The 13396-nt window shown below is 44.8% G+C and overlaps 1 protein-coding gene across 2 annotated transcripts in view; it reads left to right on the top strand.

The window, feature by feature from the left end:
* Positions 1–11205, top strand: part of TMEM170B (transmembrane protein 170B) — a 51198-nt gene extending 39993 nt beyond the window's left edge. For both annotated transcript variants that reach the window (XM_075585706.1, XM_075585707.1), the window contains one exon: positions 1607–11205. In XM_075585706.1, coding sequence (XP_075441821.1) covers positions 1607–1826 — 220 coding nt within the window. In that variant the 3' untranslated portion in view covers positions 1827–11205. The remainder of the gene's footprint in view (positions 1–1606) is intronic.
* The last annotated feature ends 2191 nt before the right edge of the window (positions 11206–13396 follow it).

The raw sequence follows: 13396 nt of genomic DNA, 5'->3' as shown, positions 1-13396 counted from the left end.
TCTGGTAATAGATCAAGTATCAGTGCTTTCCATCTTTTGTCCCACCTAAAAGTACTCTTATTTTTGTATGTCCTATTCATTCTTATGCAACCTAAATTACAGATGCATGAAATACGGTATGAAACAAAACATATCTTCACAAATTGCTATTACTTTCCATTATTCATCTCGGCCTCGTAGTTCATTGTGAAATTGTTTACAATTTTGTAGAGTTTGGAGAAATACATATGTTACATTATATTTTTGAGAACTGTCAAAATAGCCAACTTTAACTGTTAATCAACTACTTTGCAACTCAGTGCTGACTGATTTCAGCCTTGCTACGTTACAACATATTTTTCTCAGTTATGAGTCATGAGCCTGAATTAAAGCAGCAATACAGGTTTAATTTCTTTCTTATTCCAGGATTGAAGCAGGGGGTCTGTGGAGCTGATCAGTGTTCATTTTGGCTCAAGGGACTCTCTGCTTCTAGAGATATTTACCTCTGTAGTGGTGCCGGCCAATAGGAAGCCGCAACGGATGAAGTCACGGCTTCCTATTGGTCACATGACGCGGGACATTTAAACTCTGCCATTATATTAGCAATTTCTTTTCTTCTAGGGGGGGAGGAGCGCTGGTGTGTTCAGTGATATATGAAAATATAAGATAAAAGCAAATATAGTGCAGATGGTTGATACTGATGATATATCAATCTGCTAGCTCTAAGTGGTTGCACTCACAAAACGTCTTGAAGTAATAGATATGTCAGAGATTCTTCTCTCTCTGACTGGAGCCCTTGTGATGGATGGATGCAATGAATCTCAGGATATCCCTCAGTAAGTGTGGTAGGTCGACATGGAAAGAAAAAATGCCACAATAGTGCATACTATTTTACCAATTGTTTTGCAGATGAAAAATAACAAGAGTAGTTACACTCACATTTTCAATAAAACAAACAGGCGTTGGAGAGAACCGCCGATAATGGAGAAGGACCCCATCGGTGCAGGCTTCTGCGCGTCTAACTCGTGTCTCACCCTCTGGTTTCCGCATGTGTCACTTCCGGGCAACGTCACAGGTGAGGGCGGAAGAGCGTCCTGCCTTGGAAATCAGCTCCGATTGCCAGTCCTTCAGCACTCCGGTTCTCCAGCAACGCTAACTGAACGCGTTTCGCTGATGCTTCATCAGAGTTATTTACCTCTGTAGCGGTGCCAGCCAATAGGAAGCCGCAACGGATGAATTCACGGCTTCCTATTGGTCACATGATGCAGGACATTTAAACTCTGCCATTATGTTAGGCTCCATAGATACCGGCACCGCCATGGATGTAAGTATTTCTGGAAGCAGGGGGTCTCCGGAGCTGTAATTAATAGTTCAGCTCCAGAGACCCCCAGCTTCAATCCTGTAATTAAAAAAAAAAAATACAAAAAATGAAACCGGTACTGATGCTTTAACCCTGAATGCTGTATATTCCACTTTTTAATTCTGAAACAAACTTTAAAATGTTACACAAAGTGTGATGTAACTTCCACTTTTATTGCAATAAATGTGCCACTGAAAAGTTAGTGCAGATTTAACATGTGATGAAATGGATAATATATTTCCTAAAGCTTGCTTTAACTCTTTCCAGGTGCAGCTGTGGCAGGAATTTACAGGGTGGCAGGAAAGAACATGGCCCCTCTGGAAGCGTTGGTGTTTGGAGTCGGACAGACATTACTGACAGTGATTATCTCCTTTTCACGGGTCCTTGCCACACTATGACATTTTTCCAAGAACGACTGAATGTTTCCACTCAGAGAAAAAATGTCCTGATGGCTATTACAGTGGTGGCCGGACCAGAATTCATGTAGGAGAGATACATGCACACTTCAAATAACTCCTGTAATGCTGTTGGGCCTGCTTCCCACTGCATAGTACGGCAATGTTTTGAAGGCCCCTGTAGCACTCAACAGGTTAAAAGGGGATCTAATCCCTTGGAGACAAAATGGCTTCTGATTGCCAATCTGTTGCACTAATGAACTGCATAGCACCTTACGTGCCTCAGTCAAGGGCAAGGTGGGATCAATTGTAATCATGCTGCAGGAATGAGCGCCTTGCAGAACTGTCATTGTGGCCCTGCAGTGACATAGTCTGCATGGCTACAGGGCAAGCGGTGTTCAACACTCCTGTTGGAGACCCAGCCGCAGCAGATTGTAATGACCAATGCATTAACAAGTGAAAATGTACTTACTTGGAGGTATAAATGGTATTGTCTGATTAACCCTTTAAAAACTCACAAGAGTTCAAAGAGGAGAGGATTGAAAGCCACTGGTCTGGAACCTGACAAACAACAGGGACAGTATTAACGTGCCAAATATTTCTGTTTATTCCTCTTATGGTTATATTTTCTAATGTATTTAGGTCAGCCCTAAGTGTTTTGGGCTGGATTGTTGTAGTCGATTGGTTAAACTTCAGTTTGTTGGCTGCGCAGTACATGGTTCTGCTAAGGATGATGAATAATACACAGTGAGTCAATAAAGCATAACATTTATAAATCCTGTGGGTAACGATTTGACTTTTAAGTTAAGTTATTATGAGGGGGAAAGCCCTTTTGAACTTGCCTAGTATTATTACATGTACAGTAGTGGTCCAGGTATCAAGCATCATAGGCAAGCAACTTCCCATTCATTTCATACTAGCAACGTTCATTCCATGACCTAAATGAAAGAAGATGTTTAATGTTACATGGCACAATATTATGAAAACATGTATGACAGTTTGCATCTCCGATTACTAGAGATGAGCCTGTTTTGTTACATTTCTATACAATTAAAAAACAATACCGGTACCTATAGTTTCGTTTGCACAGTTCAATTGTGTTTAGTTTTGTAGAATAAAATTTGCAGAAGAATGTCTGGTTCTGCTTGTCTCTGATTGGCCAGGTGATAACTCCACAATGAGGCTATTGTTCTAGCATAAAGTATGTTATTGCTTTCAGTGGGATATTTTGTTTTAAAACAGTTATTTACACCAGAATAGTGCCACGTTTGCCTTGATACATGTATCACAATTCTGCTTGGCTAAATATGGTGCAGATTTCACCCTCCGGTTTTGCATCTAGAAGTCTCTGGTGCATGATCCCAATAGTATAGACCCTATTGCAACACCAGTGTGGCTGGTATTGTACAGCACCAGTTTGACAATATTTCACACCAGAAACTAGCCATCATTTTCCATATGGCTTAATGTGAAAAGAAAGGCTGGTTGAAATGTGACATCTTTCTCTCCTGTTGCGTTAGAGAATGTTAAGAGAATTACAATTGTGAAGCCATCCGCAATAATATCCGTTCACCCTGTTACAGACTCACACCGAGAAAGGAAGCCCTTTTACCGGTGAGCAATGGGCATATGATCATAATGATCTATGACTTTACAAATTGTAGTGGGGCATATTCTACTAGCATTTTCTTTTTTAAATCCTTTATATGCATGTTGACATATTGATGAAACAGCATTGTCGTTCTCTGTGCTATTTCCGTCCCCTAGATAACTTGATGACTCTGCTTATAAGTACTCATTATCCGGCTCCTCTCCTATTTCTACATTTTGTGAAAGGTGAAATCTGTGCTTTTCGCAAGCACAGATGCTTTGGGGGTTATTTATCAAGTTATCTTGTTCTACCTCTCCCCTCCATTGCAGCCTAAAGATGCAATTCCTATAAAAATGGTTTGGAAATCACATCTCTTCAAAATATTTATTACACCGTTTGGAATAACAATGAATATCATACAATACCCAAGTTAGCAATAGACACCAAAACAACTGATTCCTAAAAGTGAAAATAGAAAAAAGAAGATTTTTAATACAATAATTCACTTCCCCCCAAAATGTTCCCGAGATTTCTACCTTTTTATGTTTCAGTGTTTCTGGTCCTTTTAGGTTATCTAATACGGCTGCTCTCCAAGCCTCACTTCTATTGTCCAATTGAAAACTACATTGTCAGCAGAGCATAACATTGCAGCTTCCTATTGGGCAATCCCGGCAGTCCTCTTTGATTTGATTTTCCTTTTATCAGCACATAAAAAGGTAAATATCTCGAGAATTGGGTGTCCCCACAGGCGGGGAAAATTGAATGAGCAGAAGCTAATGTTATTTTACCAGATCATCTGATACAGCACGTGTGTAATAATAAATCTCCTTGGTTTTTTTTGTTACCAGGATGGGAACCAGGAGTCCCTGCAACTAGAGCACACAATGTTCAGGCCTGGAGACCCCATGGCTCCTGAGATACTTAACAAGGAAGCTGCAACTTGATCCTGGTAAAAAAAAGGGGGGGGATGCAAAGGGGAACTGCTGCTTTAATATTCTGAATATAAAACATTTTGAATAGAATCATTAAGGAGACCAATATCCTTGGCGTAGTATATGGCAGGAAATTGATGCTACAGCCTGGTGTCACAGTGCTGCTCGCAGTAATGGTAGTCAGGATCAGACTAACTGTTCCACATGGTTTCCAATCTTTCATGAAAGTGCATAAGATTGATGGTCTACTATATTATAATAATTTATGTATAGGGCATCACTATATTCCGCAGCACATGAATGAGACGCAATAATGGTGCTATTATTACTAGGATTCTCACCGCTGCTTGTGTTTTATCTCCTGCTTTCAAGATCAGGCTGAAGCAATCCAGATTTACACAGCTGATAAGAAAGGTAAATACCTCCCATACATAAGGAGCTTACAATCTATTGTAACCCTGCTTCTCCCCTTCCCCCAGACTCTACGGTGGTGTCTAGGGTGCATGAGGGCAGATTACATGCGGTGTGTTACATACCTGTGAGGAACCGGAGGGCCTGAGCTTCCCGCGATGTTATTGGAGAGCCAGGACCGGGCTTCTGGGGTGGTAGCCTCCATGATCTCTTAGTGGTGCAGCGCCTCCATCTTCTATACTCCCAGGAATATGGACAGGACCTGTATAGAAGAACCCCTTGGGTCCCAGGGTAATAGCTTCCAATTCACACACAGTCTTTGGTAACAAAGGATAGTCTCTTTTATTGGCAGATCAGCAACTCCTCACGGTAGTGGCTTCCAGTAGCCGCAACAACCACAGCCAAGCGGTACTTATTACTCTGCTCTCCTCCCACACAGATAATTCCTCCTCTCCTTCCCTCCAAGTCTTTTCGCCGACAGGATGGTCTGGGCTAGGGCTTCAATACCCCGTGGCCCACCCCCGAGGTTATCCTCGCAGTGGGTCTTGGATTCTCCCCATCACCCCTGGCAGTGGGGTGAGGGCATTGGTCCACCAAGTCTATGATTCTATCAGCTCTACTAAAGGAAGCTGAATCTCTTGCTCACGCCTGCAGCAGAGTCCAGGCCTGCATCTACCACTCAGGACAGGGCTATGAAGGGGGAAAACCCATGATGATTACTGGTGCCTGATCTTAACAGGACTTACCACAGTAGAAGGAAGATAGGTATAGCCTGTGCTGTTTACAGGGGGCTACACTCTCCCTATGGTGGAATCCAATGGTCCCCACTTGGACCAATTTTTAGCAGACCCATCCTGCGGCGAACCACCTGGGAAACAGCACACATAACATTGTCATAATACATGGCATAATGAGGTAGTTCAATACAAGTATACCCGGGTACTCCCAACATGGAGAACCCTACAGATAGTGCTTTGGATCAGGCTTTCTTACCCGCCTTCCATTATGATCCGTGACGGTCACAGCGAACGATTGGACCGGCCCATGCTCAGGCCTGTATGTAACACCGTGCATGTAGATACACCTACCGATGCTCCCTATGCGTACTAGCTCACTAATCTTATCCTCATTGTGATACCCTCCCTGACCAAACTTGGTCCGAAGGTATTCCTGGACTGCCTCCCTGAGCCATCTGTCTCGGTTCTCTTCAATTTCTCTCATGATGGGCTCAGGCACATAGGGATACTCATACCCGTGTGACTGCCGGTATCTTGCGACTATGGACCGGTCAGCTCGACTTAGTTTGGTGAGTTTGCAGTGCCCTGCCCTGCTCGGCAGTACCCAAAATACAGGCTCCTCGGCAGCTACCTCATCGTACAATATACTGGCTCTTCGAGGTACAATCAGTTTCTGTTCTATCTCCCTAAACCGGTGATCTAACTCATCCTCCACCTCCTGCAGAGTGAAAGAACCATCCGCCCACCAATGATCTACTACATCGTTCTTAATTAATAAGAACCGTGTACGGTCCATCCCCTCGTGGTATCCGGTGAACAAAGGCTCCCACCATTTGTCGCGGTGTTCGTACTCTGCGGAATGACTAGTGCATTCTACATCAGACGTACCCGCATCAGTAGACCGCGAGCAATCTCTCCTTCCCTTGGCATTATAATACGTAGTGGGGTTCATTTTGTGCACCACCTTGCTGATAGACCCAGCCTCTACTGGAGTGTGAGACCCACGGGCCCTCCCTCTAGCTGTAGGAGAAAACGGCACAGGGTTAGGTACAGGTATAACACTGGAATACGGTATCTCCCCATCAGACCCTTCATCACTCAACTCCCAGTCCCGCAAGTCCTTGGAGTATTTGGGGTATTTACATAACTTATCCCTGGTAGGTCCCAGTGGCACCACTCATGACTGGGCAGGGGCAGTGGCCAGGGCAGTGGAGCTATGGGCCGGGGCTGGGGGAACGTCCAAGGCATTGTCCAGCAAGCGTGTGACACCACGCCACAGGAACCTGTGCTTAGAGGCACTCCCCGCCATACTTCTGGCTTCTCGGGAGGGGCCTCAACTCTGTAGGGCAGCCAGGGCAATGGCTGAGTCTATGCTTTGAGAGGAGAACACTCCTCCAGGCCTTCGCTTTCCGGAGGAACCAGAACCGACGTCGTCAGGATCGCCTGCAGAATCTCCACCCACTCCGTGGTCACGCACCGGAAGTGCGTCGAGGACCTGCAGGGGCGGTGGCGGAGCATCCGGTACACGGTCGAGCAAGTAGGCCTCAAGCCTCTCTCGTTCGCCGGGATTGCGGTCTGCGCCTGGTGGGAGTAAGGGGGTGGTGGAGTCTCCTTACCGCTCCGCTGTTTTTTGATGACATCGGGCTCCTCTAGGATCGTCTCGGTCTCCGAATCCGCCGCACTGGGAGTCACCACTGCGGTGGGACTCTTACGGGCCTCCGGCCGCACCAGCGCTCGTCGTCGGATGGTTTCCGACTTGTCTGCTCTCTCTTGATGCCTTTGGGGTGGTTCGCCGGTAGGCGCATCGCCACCGATGTCACGCCAATCTCTTCCTCCAAAGAAATCATGATCGGTTCCTCCGCTGGGGAGTCACCTGGTTCTTCGGCGATACAACCAGTGGGTATAGGTACAAAGTGTTCTCGCTCTGGTACCTCCACTGCGGTCGCGCTCTTCTCTGTTGCCAGCTCGCTCAGTTCAATAGCGAACTGAGCCTTTGTTCCTCCCGATTTGGTATAACGGGAACCCAGGGCAGTCTTTTCTTTACCTTCCGCCACCTCCGTCAATGTTCCCAGAGAGGCACCCCGCGGGGTTCCAAACAAAGGCCACGGCTTGTTCGGCCAAAGGTAAAAACGCGCCACATTGAGGGCATCGGGTCCTGGTGTTTGGTACCGCGCCCGGTATCCCGCAGTGGATGCACAAACACCGAATGTATTCATGCTCAGCTACCTCCACTACCAGTAGGCCTCCTGGTAATTGGTAGATGGAAGTACTCATCTCGGACATGGTTCGCTCAGGGTGGGAACAGCTCAGTGTTCCAGCTCCTTGCTCCTCGAATGCCAGACAAAAGTGAAGCTCTTCGCTCAGGCTTCCGGTCCCTCCCTTCGCTGGTGAGGACTCTCCTGATTGGCTCTCCTTGTGCCCCCTCCCTCTGGGGGAATCCAGAGGTGGGATCTTTTCTTCTTCAATGTGACGTGGCCTGGTTCTCTGACCATTCACGGCACAGGTAGGTGGGCTTTCGGCTTTCGCGCCGCTCCGCTCCCCTTGCAAAGAATCCGGGTTTGGCGCCAAATTATTACACATGTCCCGCCACATTCTCCTAATAGTCTCTGTGCACAACGCACATGCTTGCTCCAAGCTTGGCGGGAACCGCCATTTTAGATCACAGTTCTTGCTCCGCGGAGCACATATAGAGATGGACGCCATCTTGGATGAGTCCTCAAAACGCCCATGTGCCCTATCCTCAGTGTCTAACGGGTATCTCGTACCTAAACACTGACTGACTGCCAACTGTACCCAGGCTCATCGGAACTCCTCTCTTCCATGCACTGTACTCAATGTCTACTATGCAAGTGTTCTGTGGTGCGGGTGTGTGGGTGATAGCTATGGTACATCTTTTCTAGGTACGGGCGTCTCCTGCTTTTGGCCACTCATAGCGCGGGCCCTGGGCCATGGTCCCTGAACTGGTTAACAGGCTGACCCCCCCAGTTGCCTCACCCTACCTGCCTCAAGGGACTCGGTCAGCTCTAACTATTCACCCTTCCTACGCCACCTCCTATGGTCGCCCATCCTTCTCCAACACTTGCACGGAGAGTGCATCTCACTCTGCCCGTTCCACATTGCTATAAGCCGGTCCTGTTCTGACATATCTCTCAGCAGCGCCTCCAAATGTAACCCTGCTTCCCCCCTTCCCCCAGACTCTACGGTGGTGTCTAGGGTGCATGAGGGCAGATTACATGCGGTGTGGTGCATACCTGTGAGGAACAGGAGGGCCTGAGCTTCCCGCGATGTTATTGGGGAGCCAGGACCGGGCTTCTGGGGTGGTAGCCTCCATGATCTCTTAGTGGTGCAGCGCCTCCATCTTCTATACTCCCAGGAATATGGGACAGGACCTGTATAGAAGAACCCCTTGGGTCCCAGGGTAATAGCTTCCAATTCACACACAGTCTTTGGTAACAAAGGATAGTCTCTTTTATTGGCAGATCAGCAACTCCTCACGGTAGTGGCTTCCAGTAGCCACAACAACCACAGCCAAGCGGTACTTATTACTCCGCTCTCCTCCCACACAGATAATTCCTCCTCACCTTCCCTCCAAGTCTTTCCGCCGACAGGATGGTCTGGGCTAGGGCTTCAATACCTCGTGACCCACCCCCGAGGTTATTCTCGCGGTGGGTCTTGGATTCTCCCCATCACCCCTGGCAGTGGGGTGAGGGCATTGGTCCACCAAGTCTATGATTCTATCAGCTCTACTAAAGGAAGCTGAATCTCTCCACTTCTCTCTCTCTGCTCCTGCACTATGCACAGGGGAGACCGTGGTCTCCTCCCACTCCTCGGACCGATCCGCAGGATTCTTTGACTCACGGCATACTAACTGAACTGCATGCTCTCGGCATAACTAACCGGCAACTCCAGACTCTCGGTATAACTAACCGGCAGTTCCAGACTCTCGGTATAACTAACTCTACTCACAGGAGTTGGCTGCTAAATATAGAGCTAGCCCCGCCTCTCGTGATGTCAGCAGAACTTCCCCTCTTGCTCACACCTGCAGCAGAGTCCAGGCCTGCATCTACCACTCAGGACAGGGCTTTGAAGGGGGAAAACCCATGATGATTTCTGGTCCCTGATCTTAACAGGACTTACCACAGTAGAAGGAAGATAGGTATAGCCTGTGCTGTTTACAGGGGGCTACACTATGGAAGCATATTATACCCCATATTTGATTTTAAGATACACTTGTAGGCAATACACATGGAGAGGTTTCATAATTGTTTATTAAATAAGATAACTTTGGCCTTTCTCTTACCCACCACAGTATATGTAGGGCAGCATTTGTGAAGTCACACACAGTATAAATAAAAGCAGAATGCCGTAGGAGGGACAAGTGATGGATACAGCAGCAAGAGAGAGCAATGCTACGATATTTATAGCAGGGAGCCAGGTTTCAGCACTTGGCTTAGTAGGGAGATCAGAAAGCCTGGATTGAAATAGCTGCTCCCCCTCATAACAAATACAAGCTTTAGCCTTCAAATGTATTGTTGGTATAGTCTTATTGAAGCTTTTCAAGTTATTTATACATTTACTTATTTATTTAACAATAGCCCTATAGGGGGTAGATACTCAGAAGTCCGTTAAATGCCTAACAATATGTTAACTTCAGTTAAAGCAGCAGTTCAAGCAATATCCTCCTACATGTGTTTTTTTTTATTTAATAAATCCATTCTGTACTATGAGAAAATACTTGTAGCATTTAAAAAAAAAAGAATGTTTTAAAGACATTTTTAATGTTTCTAATGTTTGAAGCATTTCCAAAGTGACAGCCCCTTCCTCTTCTGATAGGCTCTGGCTCTTGAGCCCCGTCCTCTCCCTAGCAGTGCACCAATTGTATCTTGCATCTGCCCAGTCAATCATATTCTAGGAACTACATTGCCCAAAATGCTGTGCAAGAACTGATTAAATAACCCTGAGCAAGCGATCTATTACTGTCGATTACAGGAAAACGGATTGATCTGCAGCTTAGCTAATCACTTGTCTGTATGCAGATTGTATTGATGCACATATTGAATGGGGAAAAAATATATATTTTTTTTAAACGGTAGCTTGAACTGCAGCTTTAACACAGGGATTTCACGTTACGTTAGTTAGATCATAGCTACACTTTGCGTTACTCACATCCAGACCCTAGAATAGGTCTTTTGCAGGATCTGGATAAGACCACACTTAGGTTTGATTATTATTATTAATTTACCTAACATATTGTTATCTACAGGGATTTTTCCTCTCCTGTCTTCTCTATTTTTACTTGAATTAAACACCTATTCAAGTTCTGCATGGTAGTCATGCCATCTGTGGGTAAGACAAGCGTAACGCCATGTTATTTGAAGCTAACGTAGGGCAGTGCTAACTTCACATGGCGTTAAGTGTATACTAATGAGATCACGAACGACTGTTGTTTTTGCGTATATTTAGCTTTGGGGATATCCATTAAACCCAGGGAAACTAATGGTAACATTACGTTAGTAGCCCAGAATTAACGAAGCTTTGAGTATCTACCCCTAGGAGTGATTTAATTTCCCCCTAAAGTTTTACTTCCAGGATTACTACATAACAATAGTACAATGTTGTCTTTACATAAGCTTTTGAGACTGCGGATGTATCTTCCTCAGATACTTTTTCTGGGACCAATACAGCTGCTAGCACTTTCCATGTCAATAATTGGGGCTCCATGAGTATGTATCGTGCAGGTACCGACTGAAGCAGCTTGGTTTGCAGTATACAGTAACTTACATTGTAAAGTAAAAGTTGAATGGGGGGGGTGGGAGGGGTGAGTTCCACTGAGTGAAATCACTTATTTTCCAGCTCGGTTCCCAAGATACTTACTGCTAAAGGTACCAGTGTCTCTCCCCTTCAAGGGGAACAAAATTGCCATTCAAATTTCTCGAGACCTGACATACTGTTAACTTCACTGGTAAGTATCTTAGAGCTGAAAGTAATGGAGATTCGCCTCTGGGTACACTGGGGGGAAAGTCAAAATTGCAGGATTCCTGCTTTAGGCAGCATTATACTGTGTGCGATGGCGCGCACACACCAAATACAAATGGCAGGATCCCTTAGAGGCCGCCCCTATTGCGCATGTGCACATGCGCGCGACAGAGCGTGATGGTGCGATTGCGTTTTGAAAAGACAAAAAAATGTGTCTTTTCAAGTGATGGCCGCGTCACGTGAACGGTTCAGCCAATCACGGCAAGCCAGCTTCGGGAAATCATAGCCACGCCTCCGCCAAACCTCCCCATCACCTGAAACAGTGCCATGTGCGCGCACGCGCTCAAGCACACACTGTAATTCCAGCCTTTAAGTTAGTGGCTTTATTAGTCACCACCATAGAAAGACAAGCATGTCTAGTAGCAGTTTATTTGTTTGCCTTATTGTTATCAGTAGATATTAACAAATATACTCTCTAAATTGGAAAAATTGTATCACCAGCCAAAAAGAGCATGATTTGTAGAATAATTTGAAGCAAAATCAGAGCTCATCACTTTTTGGAATATTTGTACAGTAATTAAGAACCAAAAAAGATTTTGCACTATTTTCATTTTGTCAAAGTACTGTAATATTGATCTTTTTTCCATTTGATTTTGTTTTACTATGTATGCTATCTAATGATTTATATTATGTTAGAAGTCAAATGCTGTCCTGCAGCGTTCTGCTATAAAATGTAACATCTTAAGCACTTATGGAACGAAGGGGCAGATTCATCAAGCTCCGATGCAGGGTCTAGCACCTGATCCGGCGTTGACCGCCATTTATTTGAACAGCGGTTAACACCGGATCAGAGATTGACAAATCCTGCCATAAGGGACATGTTTATTAAACACTGCTAAGCACCTTATGGCCAAATTACTTGTATGAGGTATAAGGGCTGGGAGCCATCAAAGCACAATGCCGGATTTAGCACCCGATCTGGCGGTAACTGTAATTGACTTAAATGTTGCCGTTAGATTGGGTGCGATACCCCTTTGAAGACTCCAGGTAAGGGGCCTTACATAAGATCCAGAAATGCACAGCTGATCAGATCACCAAAGGCATGCTAGTGGTAATAATTTAGAGGGGTTACCACTGGCTGCGTCATGGAGATGCCAAAAGTCAAATACAAACAATTCTCTCACAGTGATCATCCAGAGTTTATTCTGTGCAACGTGTGCGCTCTGGATCATCCTTGCCTTACATCTCAGCGCCACTTAGTGGATTTGGCAGGTCCAGGTCTGGATCCACTAAAGGTTTGCGTTAAAATCTAGCTGCATTAAAATCTGTCATTATTAAAGAATGGAGGAATGGGATTGTAGCAATATTATTTGGAATTACCACCTTATTCGTTACAAATTATTCCTCAATGAGTTGCTATGTGCAGCTCATTTGCATTCATGAAAAATACATTGACTGTAATAAAGAATATATAAAATAGCGATTCAATTTTTTTTCTATTTTCTTCCTTTGGTTTATGTATTTTGTATTTGTTGCAAAACCCTATGGCAGAAAATTATTTAACCCTGTTGATGCCTGAGCCTACCTATGCATCAAAAAGGAATGTCTCCAAGCACCAAAGGGGTTGACATACAACATAAACACCCTACTAATAAAACACAAATATATATATATAAAAAAATTTAAATAAGCAAGTTATCCAGTACAATACTAATTTACTAATTATTAAGATTTTAGGACATACTGTAGTATATGTAATATACAGTACTAATGATATATTGACCCTTGGTAGCCCAAGTGACCAGCTAGTCATGGTCAACCCATGACTAGCTGGCCACTTGGGCTTCCAAAGACATATGCACATACAGTATGGATGTTGCGCATTTTGTGTTTTATTAGTAGGGTGTTTATATATATAAAAAAAAATTAAATAAGCAAGTTATCCAGTACAATACTAATTCACTAATTATTAAGATTTTAGGACATACTGTAGTATATGTAATATACAGTACTAA

Source organism: Ascaphus truei, chromosome 2 (genome assembly GCF_040206685.1).
Source record: "Ascaphus truei isolate aAscTru1 chromosome 2, aAscTru1.hap1, whole genome shotgun sequence".
Classification (NCBI taxonomy): Eukaryota; Metazoa; Chordata; class Amphibia; order Anura; family Ascaphidae; genus Ascaphus; species Ascaphus truei.
Note: the sequence above shows the minus strand (reverse complement) of the source record. Positions and strands in the feature narration are given on the sequence as shown.